This window comes from Abramis brama, assembly GCF_963993115.1.
Source record: "Abramis brama genome assembly, chromosome: 8".
In the NCBI taxonomy this organism is placed as follows: domain Eukaryota; kingdom Metazoa; phylum Chordata; class Actinopteri; order Cypriniformes; family Leuciscidae; genus Abramis; species Abramis brama.
Window position 1 is genome coordinate 3102309 of NC_139970.1, and position 24936 is coordinate 3127244.

The 24936-nt window shown below is 38.7% G+C and overlaps 1 protein-coding gene across 1 annotated transcript; it reads left to right on the forward strand.

Annotated features, from left to right (window-relative positions):
- Positions 1-5300: 5300 nt before the first annotated feature.
- On the forward strand, positions 5301-24936 carry LOC311088736 (uncharacterized protein). The gene is made up of 4 exons (XM_084123013.1): positions 5301-9444; positions 9555-9661; positions 12899-13026; positions 23557-24936. The coding sequence occupies exons 3-4, from the start codon at positions 12942-12944 to the stop codon at positions 24669-24671; spliced, it is 1200 nt and encodes a 399-aa protein (XP_083979139.1). The 5' UTR covers positions 5301-9444; positions 9555-9661; positions 12899-12941; the 3' UTR covers positions 24672-24936.

Consider the following 24936-nt stretch of genomic DNA (forward strand, 5'->3'; position numbering starts at 1 on the left):
GTGACCAGTATGAACATGAATCAGTCTGTGTCTGTGGCTCAGCCCCCAATGAGAGTATGATAAAAATAAAATAAAATAAGTAACTCTTTAGTTTAGGGTCTAATACTCACTATTAACTTGTTTCATTAACATGCAGATGGCAGGGTTTTTTCATCACTGAAGTCCCGAATGTTAGATATGCTAGTTAGGGGGGTTCGGGGGCACCCCCGAGAAAATGTTGATTTCTCTGATCTACATTTTAAGATGTTTTGAAGGCCAAAAAAATTGGATAACAATAACTTTAAAACCATGTAAGTGGGCAGCTGATTATTTTTCTCTCCTCATCAGCATCACACTCCTATTCTCTTTGTTTTTCTCTTGCTCTGTCTCTTCCCCTCCTAAAGCTGAGCTTTGAATGATATAGGCTTTTCATTTTTGTCTGTCAGTGAAGAAAGTAAACAAAGGGTCAACTGATAGGTATCAACATATGATTTATGAATCATTTTCTCAGATGCATTAATTGACTGAAAGCTACTAGGAAAGCTAGGTAGCCTAACTAAGTTTATTAAATTAATTCACAATATGTACACATTTATTATTGATCTTATTCCTAATACAGGGCTGTAGACAGGGTTTTATAATCAAAGAGGTCCTACATTTAAGGTTATTAGGGGGTTAAATTTTTTTATTTCTCTGATATGTCCATTTCAAGACGTTTGAAGGCCAAAAAAGGATAATAATTAGCTTTAAAACCATGTCAGCAGTAGGGATGGGACGAAATATCGTTTGACGAAATATCGCGATACAAAACGTGACGAAACGCATCGAGGTCGAAAAAAATGGATCGCGAAATAAAGATAGATGGCACTGCTGCATGATTTGCGTAGTATATGTAATAAAATATGTATATTTTATTGACACTGGAACAGTATGCATTCAAAAAGAATGCTTATTTAATTCAATAATAAATATTACAAAAAGTTGGCTTTAGCTGGATTCGAACCCCAGTCTCGGTGAGCACCTGCAATAGAAAACAGTGTAATATAAATGCGTGATTTTCCCACACGAAGAAACCGGAAATTGTATCATAAGACCTATGCTGAGGAAGACATATCTCTGAACGTCACATTTCACCTTTTCTTTTCGATTTTCTGCGTTTTTCGCATCCACAGCCACAGCCTGTATTTTGAATGGTGTTTGACAATTCAGAGCCACAGTGCAAGCGAACGACAAAATCCAGCTGTTCGGTTCTGTCTGCCCAGCGCTTCCGCCGGCCGTGTGTGTGTGTGTGTGTGTCCATACCTTAGACATACTGCCAGTCTCTGTTCAGGATCGATTGGTTCACGGAAATTGGTCGTCTTCTTTTTAATATGTGGCTTCAGTATCGCTAGCAAAGCATCAAACTATTCCACTGACATTCTGAGGTACATTTTTAATTGCTCGGGCCTCGGGATAATTTCGCAACTCCTTGATAAGGAGGTGAAACTCTCCTTCTTCTCGGCGCAATCTCAGGATTGGATGGTCCCAATATTTTCCTCTTTCTTTTTCTCTTTTTAAGAAGAAAGAGGGCAACGAAATCATCCTCACTGCTCGACGAATCCATTTAGTATTTTTTGCGGGTTTTTTTTTTTTGCGCAAAGGTTTAATAAATACGCATCGGACTCAGTGTGCAAGGTTTCTGTGCGTGACGAATTTTAATTCTGACGAACACGAAAAAACGCATACGAAAATTTCGGACTCAGTGTGCAATGGCCTTAAGACTGTCTGTAAGCTATGCCATGCTGTCATTCCGTACACCACATCCAACACATCAAACATGAACCACCACCTTCAACGTCACCATAATAAAGTTGTTGTTAAACAGTAATATTTTTTTTCTTTTTTGATATCGTATCGTGACGTATCGTATCGTGACCCTGGCATATCGAGGTGCATCGTATCGTGAATTTAAGTGTATCGTCCCATCCCTAGTCAGCAGGCAGGAGATGGTACCTGCTCTCACTTCTTATCCATCACTCTTTCTTTTTCTCTCAGTCTCCTCATCTTGCCCTGTCTCTTCCCCACCTAAAGCTGGACTTTTTTACTTTACTGAAGGCTACAAATTGTATATTAATTCTCAACATGTACACATTCATTATTAATCTTGTGCCTATGATGAAAACGGCTTTGTTAATGCTAATGTCCCCTCACAATGACAGTAAACTAATTAGTCACATTACATAGGCCTATTTTCAGTTCAAAATGGCGAAATTAGACAAAAGTATATTCATTTGCCTATTTATTTTTGTCATTCGTTTCACATTTATGACCTAAAAAAGCTGTCAAATATGGAATGTTTAGTTTAGCTACTTACATCTTATCTCGCACTTGACCGTAAACTGAAGCGTCGAGTGAGTCGCTCTGCTCAAATTCGCGCTCAGCAGCTTCTTGTGAACATAAAACCCGCCTACTTTGATTTGATTGGTCATCTCAAATATTCTGACATTGACGAGCACCACAGACCAATGAGTGACAGACCAATGAGACTCAGATGAACACACTCACACACACACACACAACACACCCTGTCCTCTCTGTTTCTGACGTGCGCTCTGCTCGGCGCTGCTGCGGATTGAAGATGAAGAACGTGCTGAATCTGATTATAACGAGACTGAAACGAACACTATTTCAGATAGCCCGTCGGGCAGGCCGGTTATGCATTTTGGTAGCCCGACTGGAAAACACAATAGCCCCGGGACGTCGGGCAGGCGATTTTGCGAGCCCTGACATTATAGACTTCTATAATTCAATGTTAGGCTGCATAGATCAGGTCAGCCGGAACCGGGAACACTTCCCATAAATCCTAATGTACTTGTTACATCATAAGAAGAATGGCATTTACGCTAATATTAGTCTCTCTGGAAGACTTCCGGTTATGGCGTGGAGATAAGCGGTAACGTTATCTTGCGTCGCTTCCACTTTCATCTAATTTCATCAATAATCGCGCTTGCATTACTAATAGAAAGTATTTACTGATATTTCATATATTCCTAACAAATATGGCACCTAAATTGTCGAAAAATAAAGGAGGGAAAATGTCTAAATCAGATCGAGATGAAGGGCTCTCCGCCTCCGAAGACCACGAGGAGGTGAAGTTAGCGTGTGTTACACAAAGTTCGGAGGCCGAGTCTTCAGACGCAGAGACATCGAAGGAAAGTAATCCCGCAAACTTGGATAATATTTTTCAAGCAATCATCTCATTAAAGTCTGAGTTTTCTGCTAAATTTGAATCGGTGTTAACCATTTTGACGGACGTTAAGAATCAAATAGGTGACTGCTCCGCTAGACTGACAGAAGCAGAGGAGAGAATATCTCAGACCGAGGACACCGTTAACAAGCTGCAATCTACAGCTAAAATGTTGGAAGACAAAATAAAGTCGCTGTCTGCTAAAACAGAAGATCTGGAAAATCGCAGTCGGCGTTCCAACGTACGGCTGGTGGGGCTGCCGGAGAAAGCTGAAGGCAGGGACGCGTGTGGCTTTCTGGAAAATTGGCTTCCTGACGCACTGGGGATGGAACCTCTTCGCTCTCCGCTGATCATTGAACGAGCTCACAGAATCGCAAGTGTCAGATCAGACGACAAAGCACCGCCGAGGGCATTAATAATGAAGTTCCTCAATTACAAAGACAAAGTCCGGGTATTGAATGCGGCCAGAGAAAAAAAAGAGGTTCTGTACAAAGGCAAGCGAGTGATGCTCTTTCCTGATTTTTCAGCTGAGGTCAGCAAGAAACGCCAGCGCTACAACGAGGTCAAGAAAAAGCTTAGAGCAAAAGGTTTGGATTACAGATTCTTCTTCCCCTCACGGCTACAGGTGTCTTTCAATGGAACATTATATACTTTTGAGAACCCTGGAGAAGTTGAAACCTTTTTGGACAATCCACCAGAGTAGAATTCAATAGAAATAGGGTGAGTCACTGATGTAATGAACTGGATTAAAAATATAATGCCAGAGACTTTAGACTTTGATAATGCCCACTTTATACACTTGTTTTGATCATTTTTTTAATATTATTATTAGTCAATCATTCATTCATTTATTTATTTAATTTTTGCATGGGCATGGGGTTGCGTCTGAAAGAGTGCAAACGGAATCAGTTGGACAATGTTCACCCGTGTGGGGAAATTTATATTTTGCCCCCCATCCTTTTATTTAATTTAATTTATTTATTTGTATATTTTATTTTATTTTTTACTGATATTTTTTCGCATAACCTATCAGTGTAAATAGTTTGCTACATACTAAGAGCTTAAGTACGGAAGTGATGGCGCGAGTTGACGTAAGGAGAACGGTTCCTCAGGGAGAGAGAGTCGGTGGACCCGTGTTGTTTCTAGTGAAGTTAAATTCAGGGGATAAGGGTGGTCGAAAAGACCTGGGAAATTTGTTCATTTAGTTTAATTCGTATTTTTTTTTTATGTCTAATTGTTCAATAGGGGCTGCTTTTTATTTTTGGTCTATAATTTCACGAATATGTTCATTCTGGTGTATTTTGGAGACATTCAAGTGTTGAATAGAAGAAAAGGGTGCATTGCATATAATTAATAACAATGTCTAGAGAAGTAAAGCTTAAAATTACATCCTGGAACTGTAGGGGACTTAAAAGTATTACAAAACTCAAGCAGGTCATGCTCCGACTCAAACAATTGCAGTGCAAGATTGTGTTCCTTCAAGAAACACATCTAAGATCTGAAGATATAATAAGGGTTAGAAGGAGATGGCCTGGACAAGTTTTTTCTGCATCTTATAGTAGCCAAGCACGAGGAGTAATTATCTTGATTCATAAATCTATACCATTTCAGATGTCTGAGGTAAAATACGATACTATGGGGAGGTATGTCATTATAAAGGGAACCCTTTTGTCAGAAACACTAAATTTAATTAACGTATAGTCCCAATACAGATAATGCTGCATTCTTTACTAACCTATTCTTAAAGGACAAGTTCGGTATTTTACACTTAAAGCCCTGTTTACAGATCGTTTCTGATGAAATAGAACGGTTAAAATTAAAATTTGGACAGATGCTGCTGTCCCGAGAATTTTAGCATATTTTGCAGCGATTTTTGTGTGAACATATCAGTGAACACCCCTGACCACTCGGTGAGTTTCACGTCTTTGTAAACGAAAGTTTAATGCGTATTAGGAAGGATTGTTCGAGTGCACCTATACACCCATTCTGGAGGTTTTGGGGAACGCGAAAGAAACCTAAAATTCTCGGGACAGCAGCATTTGTCCAAATTTTAATCTTAACAGTTCTATTTCATCAGAAACGATCTGTAAACAGGGCTTTAAGTGTAAAATACCGAACTTGTCCTTTAACTATTTCCTCACTTCAGGGTCACTATATAATGGGAGGTGACTTTAATTGCACCCTAGATCCGGGTAAAGATCGATCTTCTGGAGTCGATCGGTCACACAATCAAACAAGAAAAGTACTAAAATCTTTTATAAATGACTTAAATTTAATTGATATATGGAGAAACCAAAAGCCCACAGATATCCAATTCTCATGTTACTCTAGTACGCACAAGACTCACTCAAGAATTGACTATTTTCTTATTTCAGCACCTCTCCTGTCTGACTGTTGGTATGATAGTATGGTACTATCAGATCATACTTCCATATCTCTGATATACATGGATGCCAATTTAAGAAGTGACCCACCAAACTGGAGATTACATCCAAAGTGGCTAGGAAATTCAAAGTTTATTGAATATATGGAACAACAGATTGACCTATATTTCGATATGAATACTTCAGAAACATCAGCTAGTACTAGGTGGGAAGCATTTAAAGCCTTTATTAGAGGTCAGATAATTAGTTACACTAAAACAAAATCAAAATGATGTAATCAAAAGTTAAATCTTCTGGATTCTAAATTGAAAGACCTAGAAAAAAGACAATTTCAAAATCAAATTAATGATACAAAAATTGATCAGGAAATTTTATTTCTTAGAGCCCAGTATGAAGAGATGTCCGCCTCTAGAGTGATGAAACTGAAACAAAGCTATTATGATCAAGGAGAAAAGCCAGGGAAACTTTTAGCATGGAGAATCAAACAGTTGCAATCCGAAAGTGCTATTAATTCTATTCAGGAAGAGGGGGGAGATATTACGACGGATCCTGTTAAAATAAACAATGCGTTTAAAGATTTTTTTTAGCTCTTTATACAGCTCAGAATATACAGATCACAGGAAACAACAAGAAACTTTTTTAAATGAGATTAAAATTCCTAAGATTTCTAATGAGGTAAAATACAATCTTGAAGCAGATTTATCAGAAGAAGAAGTTTTAAGTGCTATTGAGAATCTGAGAGGTGGTCGAACTCCTGGACCAGACAGAATTCCTATAGAATTTTTATAAGAAGTTTAAGAAAAAATTAGCCTCTCCTATCTTAAATACGTTTAAAGAGTCATACCAACAAGGTGTACTCCCACCATCTTTAAGAGGTGCACTGATTATGCTCCTTCTTAAACCCAACAAATTAAAAACAAAGTGTGAATCCTATCGTCCAATTTCATTACTAAACTCTGATACAAAGATACTTAGTAAGATATTGGCAAAAAGACTAGAAAATGTCTTACCAAATATAGTGGACCGCGATCAGAATGGATTTGTGAAAGGCCGTCAGGGATTTCACAATGTACGGATGTTGTTTCATATTTTACATCATAAAAAGGGTTCTCCAGATACAGCAATTTTATCTTTAGACGCAGAGAAGGCCTTTGATAGGGTGGAGTGGCCTTTCCTCTGGGAGGTTCTACAAAGGTTTGGTTTTGGGGAAGTATTTTGCTCATGGATTAAGTTATTGTATACACACCCTACAGCAGAGGTTCTGACCAATGGAATAATTTCAAGGCCTTTCAAAGTAAATAGAGGCACCCGGCAGGGATGTCCTCTGTCACCACTTTTGTTTCTCTTGGTAATTGAACCATTTGCTATTGCAGTACGGGATGAAAGCAACATTAGTGGAATTAGGATCGGCTCAATAACTCACTGCAATATCCCTATATGCAGATGATGTTTTATTATTTCTTACAGAGCTCAGCCAATCTATTCCAGCTTTACTCAATCTCATAAAAAGGTTCGGGAAATTTTCTGGCTATAAGACAAATCAGTCTAAATCCTCTATTTTATTCTTAATCAAGAGGAAAAGTCAAAATTATCATACTTAACTTCCAATCTTAATGTTACAGATTCATTTACATACTTAGGACTCCAGATTGTGGCAGATATAGAAAAAATAACCTCATTGAACTACAATGCCCTAACAAATTCAGTTACTAAGTCTGTAGAGAGATGGTCAGGTTTACCAATCTCATTAATCGGTGGCATTAATATATTAAAGATGAATACACTACCCAAAATAATTTATTATTTCCAAAATATCCCTCTACCTCATTTTTCACCATTCTACGGAGAATGTTTATCCAGTTTATTTGGAATAATAAACACCCAAGAGTCCGGACATCTTTGCTTTACCTACCATACGATAGGGGAGGATTGAAACTCCCAAATATTCAAGCATACTATTGGGCATCCCAGTTAAGAGCGATAATGTTTCATTTTTCGGCAAGTGCTCCTCCTAAATGGCTGGAAATAGAAAATTTATTTGTGAAATCGAAGATTCCTTTTAACTTGTATCTTTATGCAGCCAATATAAAAATATTACAGAAAAATTTGAGTACAATATCATTTAATCCAATAGTACTGAACATGATTAATGTCTGGGGGAAAGTACGAATTCATCTAAAGGAAAAAGAGTCTCTATATCTGTATTTAGCCCAATATGGGGGAATGATAATTTTATACCTGGTCGAAAGGATTTAGGCTTTCGACTCTGGGCTCAGAATGGTGTGTGGAAAGTTAAAGATCTATACAAAGATGGCGTTCTAATGTCATTTACTGATATTACTGATAAGTTCAAAATCCCTAAAAAACATTATTATAAATATTTGCAAATTAGGAATTTTATACATACTGCCCGGGGACAAGCTGAGCCAGAGCTAACTAATCTAGAGAAATGTGTGTCTAAACCAAGCCTTGGTGGAGGACACATATCTTGTTTATACAACATGTTATTGTTAGTTTCTCAGGAGTCATCTCCATCCAGATTAGCCATGTGGGAACAAGACCTTGGATTGAAGATAGATAAGGAAAAATGGGAGCAAACATGTGCAAAAGCTCAAACGCAGACAGTTAACAGCAGACTAAAACTGTTACAGTACAATTGGCTTATGCGTACTTATATAACTCCGGTAAAACTAAATAAAATTTATAGCAACATACCAGATACTTCTTTTAAATGTAACAGTGCAAAAGGCACGTTAATTCATTGTATGTGGGAATGTGATAAAATAAAATGCTTTTTTTTTTCTTTTTTTTTGTACATTATATGTGATGTTACAGACATGTGATGTACATTGTTGTGTAAGTGTTTAAGAAAATGCAATAAAAACAGTATTACGCAAAATATTAGTCTCTCTGTTTATCCGAGGTTTACTGAAGTCGGCCGGATCCAGGCCGTGTCCAGATCTGATGAAGGACCTGCACCTGGACCCATCCATCCCTGAAGTGCCAACCTCATCAGCCCTGTGAAGGCCTCATAGACCTTATTTAGGGTGGATGATGATGCAATTTTCTTCTAGAAACAAATTTTGTTGTATTATTTTCATGCTATCACTGTGAAGCTGCTTTGATGCAATCTGTGTTGTAAAAAGCGCTATATAAAATAAAGGTGACTTGACACACACACACACACACACACACACACACACACACACTCTTCTCAAACAGCATCCCAGAAAAATTAAATGAGATGAGATAAGAAAACAAATTAGATGGGAAGAAAAATTATTTGTCAATGCTTTTGCATTTTTTTGCAAACGTTTTTCAGGGGAACGTAAAAGCATTATTTTTCCTCTTATTTCAATTTTTTTCCCACCACCATGTCCCCTTAGGGGCTCTGTAGAAAACCACTCTTATTATGTCGTGATCACGAGAAAACAAGAAATAAAGAAATAATAATCTATGGCCTTTTAGGGCTTCCGTACTAAAATATTTCCAGTATAAATATTTTTTTAGTTTTCCTGGTTGTTACATCTCTTTTCCCAAAACTTTACATATTGTTCCCTTATTCCTACATGTAAGTTCTTAAAAGGAACGTTATAATTACTGAAAGGTACACATTTGTTTTACTCATGCAGTATTTTGCCGGCTGTAATCTAAAGTGTTACTATTTTGTTTCATAAATACTTAAAGTTTTTTTTTTTTTAATCTATTTTTCCCTATAGTGATTGCACAAGTTATTTTAAAAACTGAGGTTGATTTTCTAAATGTTATGATGTTCAACAGGATACCAGGAATGACCTTCTGGGAAACACTGATCTACATCAGTTAGTGTGGACTGATTTGACCATAACAAATAAAGTAATAAACTTACTTTAAACGATCAGTCTATCTCTGTTTTATGTTGTTACCATACAGCAGGTATTTTAACATGTATTTCACGTTACTTCTTGTATTTCTATGCACTTAAGTGATTTTAGCCTGTGACCAGGACTTTTATTTTGGTGTGGCGCTGTGCTGTGACGTCATAAGGCTGCGCCGCGCTACACTGCCTCTGTTGTGAATCTGCTGAAGAAAGGTTAGTGTTTTTAAACATTTAAAGTTTTCAAATAGACATAATCTGTTAATGATCCTGCAATACCAGAGCGTATATGACACTCGTCTTTAGTACAAGCAGTTTTATAGCACTTACTGTATTTGTCTTATTTATGATTTACTCTTTTAATTGATTCAATTTAATTCATATTTTCTCCTTATCAAAAACATAACCGTAACCCTACTGATATATTTAACCTAATTTGTATAATTATATGAGCCCATATATTCTGGTTTAAAATTAAGTTTTGATGGAAAGAAAGGCAAATAAGCCATTACCTGTCTATGGCTGCGTTCCAGTCCACTTTTAGACACGCACTTGCGAACTTCCCTAAGCACTTCCCCTCGGGGGAATCCCTGCCGCCATTTTGAAGTGCGCTCCACCTGGTGTAGTGGACCAGGGACATTTATATGGACAGACCCTCGCTCCCTTGATTTTGACTGAGGGAGCGAGTCTACTTCATATGTACACTTCAGGCACCCCCATATGTCCCACAATTGTGACGTCCCCACAGATCTCATCTAATCACCACCACAACAAACAATTCTATGATATAATTATATATTTTTTTAAATTTAAAACAACCCAAACACACCTATATACATTTGGATGCTGCATTAAACAAATTTTTAAAGGGGAAAAAAATGTAAATAATAAATCAACTCCACAGCTGATTCGATTGCAAAGGTTCGGCCAGTAGTGTCAATGACGTACATCCGAGTGAACGAGACGGAGGGAAGTTAGCGAGTGTAGGGCATGACAATTTTGGACTGGAACGCAGCCTCTGAGTGAGATTTGTGTTTCATTAGCCGCTGTGCTTCTCATCGTGTGCGACCGACTTAAAGAGATAGTTCCCCCAAAAATGACATATTCTTTAAAAATGTCTTTAAAAACGTACACTAGCGTATGTGTACAGTCGAACGCATGGTCTTTCAAAGGATACTGCATTAGTGTGTGTGAACACAGGCGGTCGACACATGCGCTCTGGAAAGTTTCATCTTTGTCCAGTGTCTGCGCTATTTCTCTCCAGAAGTAATGAGTGATAATAATGTCTCAAAAACTGCCACTAGTACGGTGGCCGAGAGAGCTCAACGCGCTGCAAATGAAGAAAACACATGAAAACAGAAAAAAACGCATGCAAACAGAAAAAAACACATGCAAATAGAAAAAAACACATGCAAATAGAAAAAAACACATGCAAATAGAAAAAAAACCACCAGCGAATAAGAAAACATCTTCATCAGTTTTACAACTCACGTGCGTCCCAATACTCACAACACAACCAAATACGGAAACGCGCTGCAATTACAGAAACGCGCTGCAAAAGTTCACAACACAACCAGATACAGAAACGCGCTGCAAATAGAACAGAACACAACGGAAATGTTTCCGGGGAACCCAATAAGTGACGGACGGACGGCTCGCGAGCTTTACCAGAGAGACGCGGGCTCTGGCTTTACCTATGCCCTACTCTCTTAAAAGGGCAGACGGCAGAGCCCTTGAATTGGGCACTTTGGAGGGAGCGGGGCACTTGTGTGCCATTATGTTGATGAAGGGAGCAACGAAAGACAACGTAATTTCCTCATTATTTTCACCTGGGATGTTCCCATGACAACGCAGCGCGTGTCCATCAGCTGAATAGCTGTTCTTACCAGAAATATAGTATTAATGCTGTTAACATAACTGTTGCAAATAAATATACATTTTATACAACAAAGTTTTTAAAATATGCGTTATATCTTTGTGTGAGTGTCTCAACTTTAAAACTTGCCGTCTCATATTTGGACCTATAGCTACATTCTAACATTTCTTACGAAACTTATTTTAACATAACATGACAAAATGTGTTCAATGTAACTGATGTATAGATTAATGTCTTTTCCTCGTTCTTTTTCTCTATCTTTTTTATTTATTTATTTATTTTAGTCTTCAGCTCATTGTTCTTTTTAGTATTCTTATGACATTGAACATATCGCAAATACATTTTGTATATTGTATACAAAGTTGTATGTCATAAACGTGTCATCTTTGTATGTTTTGCAAAAAAATATTAAATAAATAATAATAATAAAAGTAGACAGCTGTAAGGTCCTAGCCGTCCGTCCGTCACTTATTGGGTTCCCCGGAAACATTTCCGTTGTGTTCTGTCCTATTTGCAGCGCGTTTCTGTAATTGCAGCGCGTTTCCGTATTTGGTTGTGTTGTGAGTATTGGGACGCACGTGAGTTGTAAAACTGATGAAGATGTTTTCTTATTCGCTGGTGTTTTTTTCTGTTTGCATGTGTTTTTTTCTGTTTGCATGCGTTTTTTTCTGTTTGCATGTGTTTTCTTCATTTGCAGCGCGTTGAGCTCTCTCGGCCACCGTACACTAGAGCACATAAAGTCAATTATATATTAAAATTAATATAGCTAAAATATATTTTTAATAAAGTGCAAATAAATACACTTTTAAAAATAAACTGACTTTTCACTTCAAGTATATTTTTCTAAAATACATTTAAAATTTTATTTTAAAGCGTGTTAAAAGTTGTATTGTGAAAATAGGTAAAAGCGTGATGCAAATATACTTTTAATATATTTAAATATAGTAGCCTACAATTTTTGTTAGTAAATTTGCAATGTACTATTGAGAAAGTGAATATATTTAATATACAATAAAGTATACTTTTTTTTTGGAACATGCGTTAAGTCCACCCTAGTGGAAAAAGTATACTTTAAGCGCATGTGTCGACCGCCTGTGTTCACACACGCACACACACACACTAATGCAGTATACTTTGAAAGACGATGCGTTCGACTGTACACATATGATTTCGAGCTACAGGTAAAACAAGTGAATTTGTCGATTTTGAGTTTTTCACAGAAATTAGTTCATTAATCCCTCATCCCAATGCTCCAAATAGCAGTTAAACATCTAAAAGTATCTTTATTGGTGTGTTTTCTGAGAGGAGTACCTGTCCTTTGTCCATGAGAAATGTCGCTTCTCGACTGGCGCTTTCTCTCAGCTCAAGTTTGGTATCGTTGTAAAGCGCAGTATTTCTACTTTGTGAATATTTATAGCGGATTCTCAATGGCATGTATTCTTTTATCAATTTGTAGTTCTCTGTGATTTTTGTCTAGTCAGTTGATTTAAGTCCATTAACAGAGATTTACTGTGGATTTATTTTTCTTTCTGTTAATTATTCTCATCTTTAACATGATAAATTGTCCAAACACACAGGAAAACTCCTGGAGAAGCATCCGAGATCCACGTGGTTATAAAGATGGCGTTTATTAAACAGGAGAGTGAAGACATAAAGATTGTAGAAGTGTTCAGCTTGAAACCCAAAGATGCTGAACAACAAACAGGTTAGTTTCATTCTCTTCTTTTTATCCTTATTAAAATGTCGGCCTCTACAGAAATGAATGATATCTATGATGAATGTCATGTGAGTGTCCTAATTAAAGTGGTTTTATTTGACATGGAGCGGATCTTCTCATGTGGACAGACATGTTTGTTGAGGTCACATGATCAGACTAATACTAATGCTGCTTCAAGAGCATCTGAGAAACTCCTACTTCCATGTTGGACATTCAATATTACTACATGTAGCAAAATATTATGAAAGTAATAAAAAATATTACGAAAATAATATGAAAGTAGCCTAAAACAAAACAATTATTCTGTGTAACTTTAAACCCCATATCTAGTATCTAACAATAATATTAATTTGCATAAATAAAACCGTGAAAGGTTAGTAATTTACATTTGTTATTTATGAGTGTCGAACTTAGATTCAGAAATGAAGGACTTTCTGCAGTGGACACCATTTATAATGTACAAACTCCTCAAATCTCAGTCTGATCAATTACAACTTTTAAAAGGAAATCAGGTTGAAAAACATTGGGTGGCAGTGGGAGAGTAAATCAAAGTTTCACATTTTTGCTCATGCAGGCTAACAATATTCAGAACCTCATGAAATTCAGAGGGTCAAAAACTTAGTATTCAATAATATTACAAACAGTAGTAAACATTCATTGAATCAAAGCAATAAATAAGTCAATAAACACGAACCAAACTTCCAGTCTCAGCCACAACTGCAGTGTTTGAGGGCGGGGCAAAGCAGACGCTTTTCAGCCGCAACCAATGGGCTGACATTATGCAAATTAGTTACTAACCTACGCTGGTTCATCAGGAAGTGAGACTGGAATTACTGACTTGTTTCAGGCAGTTCGATTTTTTTCAGCTCCCTAGTTCAGTAGTCAGGGCACTGATCAGGGAGTCGGCCATTTTAAAGGGGTCATTTTTGTACAAGCTAATATGATTCTTTAGGGTCTAAATTAAAAGTTTGTAATATACTTTAATTAAAAATTCTCATCAGAATTGTAAGAAAACACTAATTTTACCTGGTCAAAAACAGCTCTGTTTTCAGCACGCCGTTTAAGTGCATGTGTCTTTAAATGATAATGAGCTTTGCTCACCCCGCCCCTCTGTTCTGTGCGGACACCGTAACACAATAACCTAACGCGTTGTTCATTATAAACGTGGGATTATGAATTATATCGAGAACGTCGTACATAGAAAACATGCCGTAATGTACCCTGAGTGTAAACAGCCGCATTCATCGTGAAGCATGCAGCAAGCAATTTGCAAAGATTAATATAAAGATTAATATAAAGGTCAATAAAACGTTACACTCACTTGTTCTTCTGGAGGTTCAGCAGGAACACGAATAGTTGGTACTGATCCTTTTTTCTGGAGCAGCTTCTTAGCAAATCCAGCATTATACTGACCCTCGTTTGTAAAGCAGTCTGGTGAAATGATTCGCGCAAACATGACAGCATTGACGTTGATCATGGGGAATATTCCCTTCGAAAACAAACTCAGCCACTGCGTCTTCAGCTGTACGGATTTAGAAACATCATCAATATGACTGCTGTGTTCGTTATTACACCCAAGAACAGAACACCACAATCGTTAAGACGCCATTCTACTCAGCACTCCAGCTATCAACAATGATAGCTCACGAGGGCGGGTCTGTGTTTGAAACGCTGCTGTCAATCAGCCATCGTGGGAGGGGCGTCGATTTTGTGACGTCACAATATCGAACAGCTTGATTTGAGACAGGAGGAAACATATAAGAAGATTAAAAAAAAAAACACTGGATGGATTTTTATCATTTTATGATGGTTGTGTACAGGCACTGCCAACACACATTTCAGTACAATCAACTTGTAAAAGTGCATGTACCATTATATGACCCCTTTAAGGAAAAGGAGTTGTTATAGGACATATTCAATGACGTGCAAAGATGTGTGGTGTTTATGATCATATCATGTATGGGCCAGTATGGGCCAAAATGCCAGGGCCAATTTTTTGTCCCAGTCCAGCCCTGGTTGCAACCATAAAATTACCTAAAACTTAATCGCAATTCATTATTTATTCGGCAAATAACGTTTTCATCAGCATTTATCGCATAAGCCATATATCGATCAAGATAAAATCTGATGAGACCGAACACATTTCATTTGAGTCGATATTCATGAAATTCAATCGAATTTTACTGTTTCCATAAGGCATTTTTCATTCAATATCACTTAATTTGGATAAAAACGTGGTGATGGAAACATAGCTAATGTCAAGGACTGTCTGATTCCAAAGTAAAAGCCCTCCAAAAAGTCACATATAACCTGTTTTGTCCATAAATTCAGATAGATATAATAAGGAAACTCTTTTCACACTGTTCTTAGTTGTGTAAATTTAAATATAGTTGATGTAAGAGCCATAATTCAAATTTCAAAGTGTATATTTTCATATTTTTATTACACAAATTTTGTATAAATTTTTTTTGTTGTTAATTATTCATTTACTGTTGAAAATATTTCTTTGATTTATATTTTGAGCTTGTTCAGTGACGTCTATTTTGTAGCTCATGTAAAAGAGTTTGACACACATGTAATAAGTGCAGACGCATAGAGAGAGAACACAAAGCTTTTGACCGTTTATCATAATATATCCTAGAGCTGGGATGGGCAACTTCGAATAGTTGGTACCAATCCTTTTTTCAGGAGCAGCTTTTTAGCAAATCCAGCTTTACTGACCCTCGTTTATAAAGCAGTCTGGTGTGTGAAATGATTTGCGCAAACATGAAAGCATTGACGTTGATCGTGGGGAATATTCCCTTTGAAAAGAAACTCAGCCACTGCGTCTTCAGCGGTTCGGATCCACCAAATTATCATCTCTTCCTTACAGTTTAACAAATTAACAACAATGCCATAAGTTACTTAAACACCTGGCTTATAGTAAAACACATTAAATTGAGTTAATGCCTAAATAATATATATTAAGTAAGGAATAATTGACGACAGGCCGTTGAATTATTAGAAAAATAATGCACACCCGAGGTGGTAATGCGGTCACGACGCGAAGCGGAGTGGCCGTTCACCTCGGGTGTGCATTATTTTTCTAATAATTCAACGGCCTGAAGTCAATTATTCCGCTTATACTACAGTTACCACACCTCGAAACATTGTTCAGATTATGTATTTCAAGACGTTTGTAAAGTTTTTGTCATTAAAACGCTCTTGTATGTAGGACTAATTTCTTACGCATCTAATCCAATGCCTCCGTTGCTAATTCCAAAACGTAATTTTAGAGTTAGTAACGGAGGTTTGAGCCACTGATAGCAGACTAAAGCTGGGGACACACGACTAGCGGACACATTCTCTGACTGTTTTCATCGACTGCAGCAGATTTTAAACACCGACTTTGAACACAGACTGAACGCGCTGAACGCGCGTTTGGGCATTATCAGTCATAAGTATCAAATTGCATTCATAACCGGCCTTAAAGTGTGTCCCCGGCTTTATGCAGTTATTAATGCAGTTATTAGAGAGAGATGTTGCAATAATGAGACAGAAAAGCATGTGCGTCAGTATTATTAGCCTATTTATTTATTAATTTAATTCGTTTTAATTAATTCGTTCATTCTTTTTTTTTTTTTTTTTTTTTTTCATTGACAGATGACAGTAGACTATAGCCAAATAAATGAAACACAAAGCCCTTTTAACAAGTGGGCCTATAAATAATTATTTATTTATTATTATCTGCAATAAAAATCCGTACTGCAGGACTATCCATTTATTTAGCCTATATTCAGTTTAATTTTCTATTGATTATAATATAGACAGGACTATATACTTTATTTATTAAAATTAAACTGCATGTTTCCATTGATTGTGAAGCTAGACATTGAAAATTGCAGATCAAGCGCATGGGGCTAAATGCTTTTTCTTGTTATGAATTGTATCCTATTTTCCGTTATTACCGTTAACTACGCGAAGTGATATGGAGCTGTAATGCGGTCAAGACCTGCCTGGAACTACTTTAGCCGTGCGTTTCCCTGAAAATAATGCACACCTTAGAACGTTCGTCTACCAATCAGATTCAAGCATTCAACGGCCCTGTAGTATAATAATAAAATTATAATATGCCTATAAAATGTACCTTATTAATATCAGTTCATTTAATTTTAACATTCATCTATATAATATTGTCTCAATATTTTAATGTTTTATTCAAGTAATGATTAATAAAAAAAAGGTAGAAAAAAAACTCTAAAACTAGCATGCAAGAAATGTTAAAGCAGAAATAAGAAAGCTGTAAAGTAATCTCTGGTTTAAACTCGCTCGCTCCCGCACTTTCCCCACAGTTTCGGACATGGATAAATGCCTCATTCATTCATTCATTCATTCATTCAACCATGTGTTCAGTTCAGTTCCGGGCGTTGTTGGGGCTGTTTTTGTAGTCAGTACTGGGTCCGCCCCACCAGTAGTATGCGCCCAGACTCCCTTACACTGTTATAGCAAATCAAATAATAAACAAAACCCTCATCAAAAGCTTTCCTCCTCTTCATTATCCCATCGCGAGCGTCAGCCCCTGCCACAGAAGCCAGATTGGGTTGAAATAATCAAATGAGGCTACTCTCTTCAGTTCGCTGTTCCCATTCTAGGACGTTGACACACTCGTCCCCTGAGCAAGCTCTGCTAGTGAAGGGCACTGTGGAGGAAGTTTCCACAGCGAGTCAGGCTTTTACACTCGCTAGCTCCTCCAAAGAAGGATGGAGGCCTCAGGCCCATCCTCGATTTGAGATGTCTGATCCCGCGCCTTAATAAGTCGGCCGTCCAGAAAGTTAACTTTGAAACAAATCCTCTCGCAGATTTGCCCAGGGGATTAGTTTTTACCAGTGGATCTGAAGGACGATTACTTTCATATCCAGATAGCCCCACATCACAGTCCTTTCTTGAGATTCACGAGTCTTACCAATCTGCAGTCCCACCACTGTCCTTAGCTTCTCGCACTTTTACGAAATACGTAGATGTGTCCCTCTCCCCACTGAGACAGATTGGAAGTATACATCTTTACCTACCTCGACTGTAGCTTGGTTGCTTTTAGCCCAATCGAAGGAGAAACTATGCATGCAGAGATCTCTGCTCCTCAGCTACTTGAAAAGTCTGGCGTTAAGGATCAACCTAAGCAAAAGCTCACTGTCCCCCAGCCAACAAATCCCATTCTTGGGGCAGTCCTCGACTCTGGCCAAATGCGGGCCTGGATTTCACCCGAGTGCTCTCTGAGAATTCAGAGGTTGGCGGCGTCATTCGGAGTCGTGGACAACCTTCCCCTAAAAAAGTTTCAGAAGCTATTGAGCCTCATGCTATTGAGCCTCAGCCTCCTCAGTAGTTCACTTGGGGTTGTCACTACAACACTTGTTAAAGGTGTCCTACCTTGAGTGTGGCATGAGGGCCGTCTCATTTTCAGGGTGACCCACGGTTGCATCAAAGCTCTGGTTCCCTGGAAATCGCCCTATCTGTATTGGCTCGATGCTCGATTTCACTCATGGCCCCACACTGGCAGAACCAGCCGTGGTTCACCGGGATGGTTCAGTCACTATCAGCAGCACAATGGTCAGTTCCATTGGTGGACCTCCTCTCCCAAGCGGGAGAGACAGTTTGGCATCCCCAACCCAACCCAAGTTTTGGAGCCTCCATCTATGGCCGCTTGATGGCAAACTTCATGTCTTTCCCAGGAGGTCATGAACGCATTCAGCCTCTTCCGCTAACAAGTGAGTTGGCGATTTGCTGGTTCTTTCAGAGGAAGCATCTTTTTTTTAAGCCTCAATTTTGGGCCTAATGTTAGTAAAGTCATCATTAGATAAAGAAGGGACAATGTGCCTAAAGTGCTTTCCATGCCCTTTAGAGCACAAGTCATACCGCTCTCTGCTCTCCTTTTACTGAGGATGAGGTAAGCACACGGTCCAGGCCCTTAGGGTGTACATTGAGCGCTGTAGCCAATTCTGGCAGTCTATATAATTATAATTAAATAAATATTAACCTCCTAAGACCCAAACTTTGGTGTACCATTGTGCAACAAAGTGCAAATCTCTTTTATTTATAGCCTGAGCACTGTGCCTGAACATTTTTCATTGTTACTGTTGCATATATAAATGTTTCAACTTCTGAACATGGATATGGAAAAGCAAAATTTATAAGAAACAAGCTATCATATCCAAAAACCTTAAATATTTTCTAATGTTTGGTTTTTGCTTTTTTGTAACACCCCAAAACTTAAACTACTCCAAACTAGGAATGTCCTTTTTATCTGTGGGAACAGTTGATCACACTTAACTGCTGTGAAAGACTGTGTAACAGTTGCGTTCAGCTTGCAAGTACAAGAACACCTTGCATGTTACACATCGGACTCGAGTTTTCCCAGAACAGCCTGTCGCTCTGCAGCGCGCTGCATTCTTTAGGTTGACCACCTCTGCAAGATGTGCATTAGCCCTTCTGCGGACTGAGATGTGGGCTATTTCCTTCACAGGGCGCTTTTTCTTTGGCTCTGAATGGTGTGTGTTGTCTTCCTGTTCTGAGAGGTCTGTACTGTCTTCCTGTGCATTGTTATGCTTGTCCATGAATGTCTTAGCGACTTCCATTCGGAATTCAAGAAATTGCATGATGCCCTTTCTTGGTGTGCCGCGTACTGTGTGGTCTTGGCGGTACAGTTGGCCAAAGCAACATCTGTGAAGTGCATGAGCATCCAAAGCGTCCACTTCTTGGTACGGACACTCATTCTATAGTAGCTAATCATCCTGTCTGTGAGGTCAACCCCACCCATCTTGTTGTATTCACGAACAATACTTGGCCGTCTGATAGACACACATAGTTTCTGTTTCTTGTCCCATCGCTGACAGGTGTCTTCAGGCTGTGCATCATGGACAACAGACAGCATCAATACCGGCTTGTTGTCATACCACTTTACAACACAAATTTTCCCATCTTCAGTGGTAACTTGTGCTGAGGTACCTCTTCCATTCTTTTTCATTGTTTTGTCACTTGGTAGCTTCTGCATTGCTTCGGAAACATAACTGTACCAGTCAGATACACCTGCTTCTCCATCATTCGTTTCACAGCTTTGATGGATGTAAAGAATCGATCGCAGTACACTTTTGTACCAGGATGGAGAGTTTCAGACAGACGATCAATGACCAAGCCTCCCAAACCAAGTTCACCTGGTTCTTGGACCTGTGCAATCAGTGCATCTGCACCCTGATATAATTCAAAGTTGAGCATGATGCCTTCTGCTGAAGCACAAACAAAGTTTTTCATGCCAACTGGATTGGGCTTCATTGGCAGATATTGTCGATAAGGACAGGCTCCTGTAAATGGTATAATTTGCTCATCAATAGAAATGCTCTCGGGTCTTGCCTGAGACCTGCAGCCTTTCAGAATGTGGTCAAGAAAAGGCCTCACCTTCCAGGATTTACCACATTTCCTCAGGTCTTCTGGATTGTCATCATCAATGACCACCTTTATTGATTGCCTCAGTTTGAAAAATCTGTCGCGTTTTAATTTTTCTGTGATGGCTGGGAATCTTAACGCGCTGGACCAGTACATCCTGATTTGTGGGTACGGGACACAGGACATCAAAATTGAGGCACCAAAGAAATGATACATCTCACCAACTGATGTGTTGAGTGGGTACCCACTCCTAGCTAGCGCTGTAGCATTGGAGCAGTATACAATCAGTTTCATTAAATCTTTATCAATATATTTTATTTATATAGTCCAGTGTGGTCCAGCCTTCTCTGTCCTGGTCAGTTTCCTCCCCAGGCTCAAACTGGGCTAGGTTTGGGGTCAATTGAGCAAACCTCCAGCGCACTCCTTGTCCTTGCTTGGGTTGTCCTCGAAAGCTTGGTCCTGGTGTTGGCTCTTCAGGGTCATCGTTTGAGCCATCAGATTCAACCTGCTGAGTCCGACGTCTGGTAGTGCGCAAAATGGCAATGCTAGGGTCTGAACGATAACCATAAGTTTTACCACGGAGGCGTTTACGTCCCCGGCTGGCCTCAGTTGACTGTGGAGTGGGGTGTTCATCCCCAATACTCTCCTCCTCACTGCTGCTCGTCTCCTGTTGTGGAGGATGGTTATCAACATCCTCTACGGGGTCATCGTTGTCAGACAAGTCCTCTACCTTTCCTCTACCAGAAATTGACTCCAGTACTAATTCCAGAGCCTTTGACAGAGGAATACGCTCTGGAAATTATATCATGAGAAAAAATAAAATAAAAATCAATGTAAAGTTATCAATCACACATGCAATGTCAATTTATACTGTTGTAAACTATTATAAATTGATGTTTTATAACAAATTCTACGTTTTCACAGTTACATTTTTTGCTGGCATTTTCAACGAAGCTAAGTCCCATTGTCCACACATGTGGACTTCAAATTCAGTGGCATAGTAAATCTTTACTGTTACAAAAATTTGTCAAATTTGCATACCATATTAATCATACAACACTATTATGCATAACTTAACAAGAATCAACAATGAAATTGTATTAGATTTTTTCCCTTGTGGACGTTTTGGTCTGGTGTGGCTGCCTGACTTTTCAGATGTTTTCTCCGTCATCTTGAAATTTCTATGTAAAGTTTTTTTTATCTCTTGAAACCACCAGATGGCAGTGTAAGTGTCCACGTTTGTGCACAACAGGTTCCAGTTACACAAAATTAAGTATTATGGTGCATACAACCAAAAATGTGATGTCCACGTATGTGGACTCCAGGTCGTAGGAGGTTAAATAATGTTTCACAGGGGTGCAAACAGCGCGCTTTTCGGCGCCTCCCGCTTTTTTTTCACGTCAGTTTGGGTGACTTGTGTGAATCGTGCAGATCCGAAGAGTTTTTTTTTAAGGGGGGGGGGGGGGGGGTTGAGAGGGTCTGATTATAATTTAACCAACAGTAATTCTGGATTGCGTCCATCAACAAGTAAATAGGAAATAAGCGAATCAGAACACTGCGCGCCAAACCAGCAGTATGTGCGCAAGCGTGAACCACTAGTGTTTCTGTCTCACTCTCACTCTGGAAGTCTGGATCTGCCACTGCATCACATTTCTCTCTGCGTGGCGTGGAGTGTCCGTTTTTATGTCGGCTCTCATGTTAACTGGTTAGAGCTTGTGTTAGAGCACAATGCCTGCGTGACACACACACTTCTCCAGCCGCGCCGAAACCGCGTGCTAGAAATAGAACCGCAACCGACGCCTTTTTTTCACGCGACACGCACGAGTGTTGGCAGTTTTCAGACAAAATAGAAGGCGCAAATGCATATAAATAAATTACATTTTGATGCTTGAAAGTCTCTCGGTTTTGACAAATGCATATATAATTGTAATTTAAAAAATAGGCCTAATTATCGATTTTCAAATATTGCCCGTGTCAATAGGCCTACAGAACGAAATATTCTGTAGCCTACTTTGCCGTCAATACTGCCGACGTTGTCTTTGCTGTATCAGGCTATATATATTATGTTTAACATCCAAATGTAGATGGTCTGTCGGCGCACAGAGCCACGCAGTCGCAGACAGCACGTGAAGTTCGTGAACACCGAATTCCCTTTTCTTTCTTATCTATTTGTGTTTGAACAGACATGTGCACGAAAAAATAAGCCAGTGTCCGTCTCAACGAGTTTCCCCGTAAACGCAGTCAAAATAAAACGGATGCGTGTCATTACCGGTATTAGATACGTGCATTCGTCTTAAAGGGACAGCACCCAATATACCTGCAGCTGTTTGTGTCACCAAAGTTAATCAAACAACAAAAGAGAAAGAGAAAAATCACGTTTTGTCAAAAGATAAACTGTATTAATACTTAATACAGTTAATTTACCTGAAAAACATAAAGCACTGCTTTATTTCTCGTGTATTTGTGTTTTATTGTATTTATATTTGTATTTTGTTTATTAGTTTCTATGCAAATGCACTAGGCCTACCCTACACAATTACCCCAATCATTCTAGAATTATGAATTCTTTACAAAAAGAGCTATTCAAATCATCAGGTGAAATTGTTTTCAGGAAGTAGCAGTAGAGCAAGAAGAAGAAGTGCAAGATAGTTTTTCTAAATTTCATTTGACTCTATGTGCCTATAGGGGTGGGTTGGGGATGGTGGCGATGTAGTATCTTGATATTTGCCACGGGACGAGCGCTTCGATTACCTCTCTTTTTTGACCATACATGTGTTTGCACCCCTGGTTTCAATTAATAGGCTAAATTTAATAATCCGGCCCTTGAATGAAGCTAATTGAATAGCCCTGTTCTAGACGGTGTACACCCTCTTATACTAGAGTGAGTGAAGTAAACAGAATTATTTAAACTTTATTTTACACTGTTTATGCATCAGGCCCCAGGCGTAAACTTTTTTTACTCCCTTATTTACTTCTCCCTTATTTACTTCTGAACCGACTGACCAGAACACTTCTTAATGCCAGGTGTAAACAAGGCCTTTGTTGGGTTTGATGTTTTGCTGTGTGCCATTAAACTAGGGTTAACTTGTATTTGTTTTGCTTTAGACCCAATGCAGCTGAAAGAGGAGAGTCAAGAACTGGAGGAATCTGAAAAAAATGAGTATGAGAAAGATCAAGATTTCAAAACTACAGAAAAGTCTGTTAGTTGCTCAATGACAAAAAAGGTTTCCTCACAAAAAAGAGCTGTGAAGACAAAAACTAGAAGTGATTTCACCTGCCAACAGTGTGGAAAACATTTAACTCGAAAATCAAGCCTTGATGCCCACATGAGAGTTCACACTGGAGAGAAGCCGTTTACCTGCCGACAGTGTAAAAAGATTTTCAGTGAAAAACGAAACCTTGACGTCCACATGAGAGTTCACACTGGAGAGAAGCCGTTCGCATGCCAACAGTGTGGAAAGAGTTTCACTCAAAAATCAAGCCTCAATGTCCACATGAGAGATCACACTGGAGAGGCCCCATTCACCTGCCAACAGTGTGGGAAAAAATTCACTCATAAAGGGAACCTTAATGTCCACATGAAACTTCACACTGGAGAGAAGCCTTTCACCTGCAATCTGTGTGGGAAGAGCTTCACACTAAAAGGAAATCTACAGATTCACATGAAACTTCACACTGGAGAGAAGCCGTTCACCTGCCAACAGTGTGGGAAGAGCTTCACACTAAAAGGAAATCTACAGATTCACATGAGTATTCACACCGGAGAGAAGCCGTTCACATGTGATCTGTGTGGGAAGAGCTTCACACTAAAAGGAAATCTACAGATTCACATGAAACTTCACACCGGAGAGAAGCCGTTCACATGTGATCAGTGTGGGAAGAGTTTCAGATGTAAACAAACTCTTGAAATCCACTTGAGGATTCACTCAAGAGAGAAATCTCATGAGTGTGGAAGCAGCTTCAAAGACAGTAAACACCTTAAGAGCCATGCAAAAACACACAGCGGAGAGAAGCCTCACATGTGCCTTCACTGTGGAGTGACATGCTTAAGCAAAGCAAGCCTTAAGAGTCACATAAATCGTCACACTAGAAAGAAGCCTTTTGCGTGTCCTCAGTGTGACGCGAGTTTCACAAAACAAAGAGACTTGAAACATCATATGCAAACTCATTCTGGAGAGAAACCTAAATGTTCTAAGTCTGCCAAGAGGAAAAAAAAGTAATATCCAAAATCACCTGTAAATTTACTCAGCAGGAAAGTGATTTAATCTTGCTCAGGGTCAGAATTATTTATTTTTTCATCACACTTGCAGATACACTTTACCAGACAATCGTTGTAAAATTTACTTTTAATATATGTAATTTATCTGATTGTTCAATACATCAGAATCGAAATGTTAGATAAACTTGTTTTGCTGTGAAATGCCACAATGGAAATGGAGAAATTGCAATTAAAAGGGCATTAACTGAATAAAATAATGAACATTG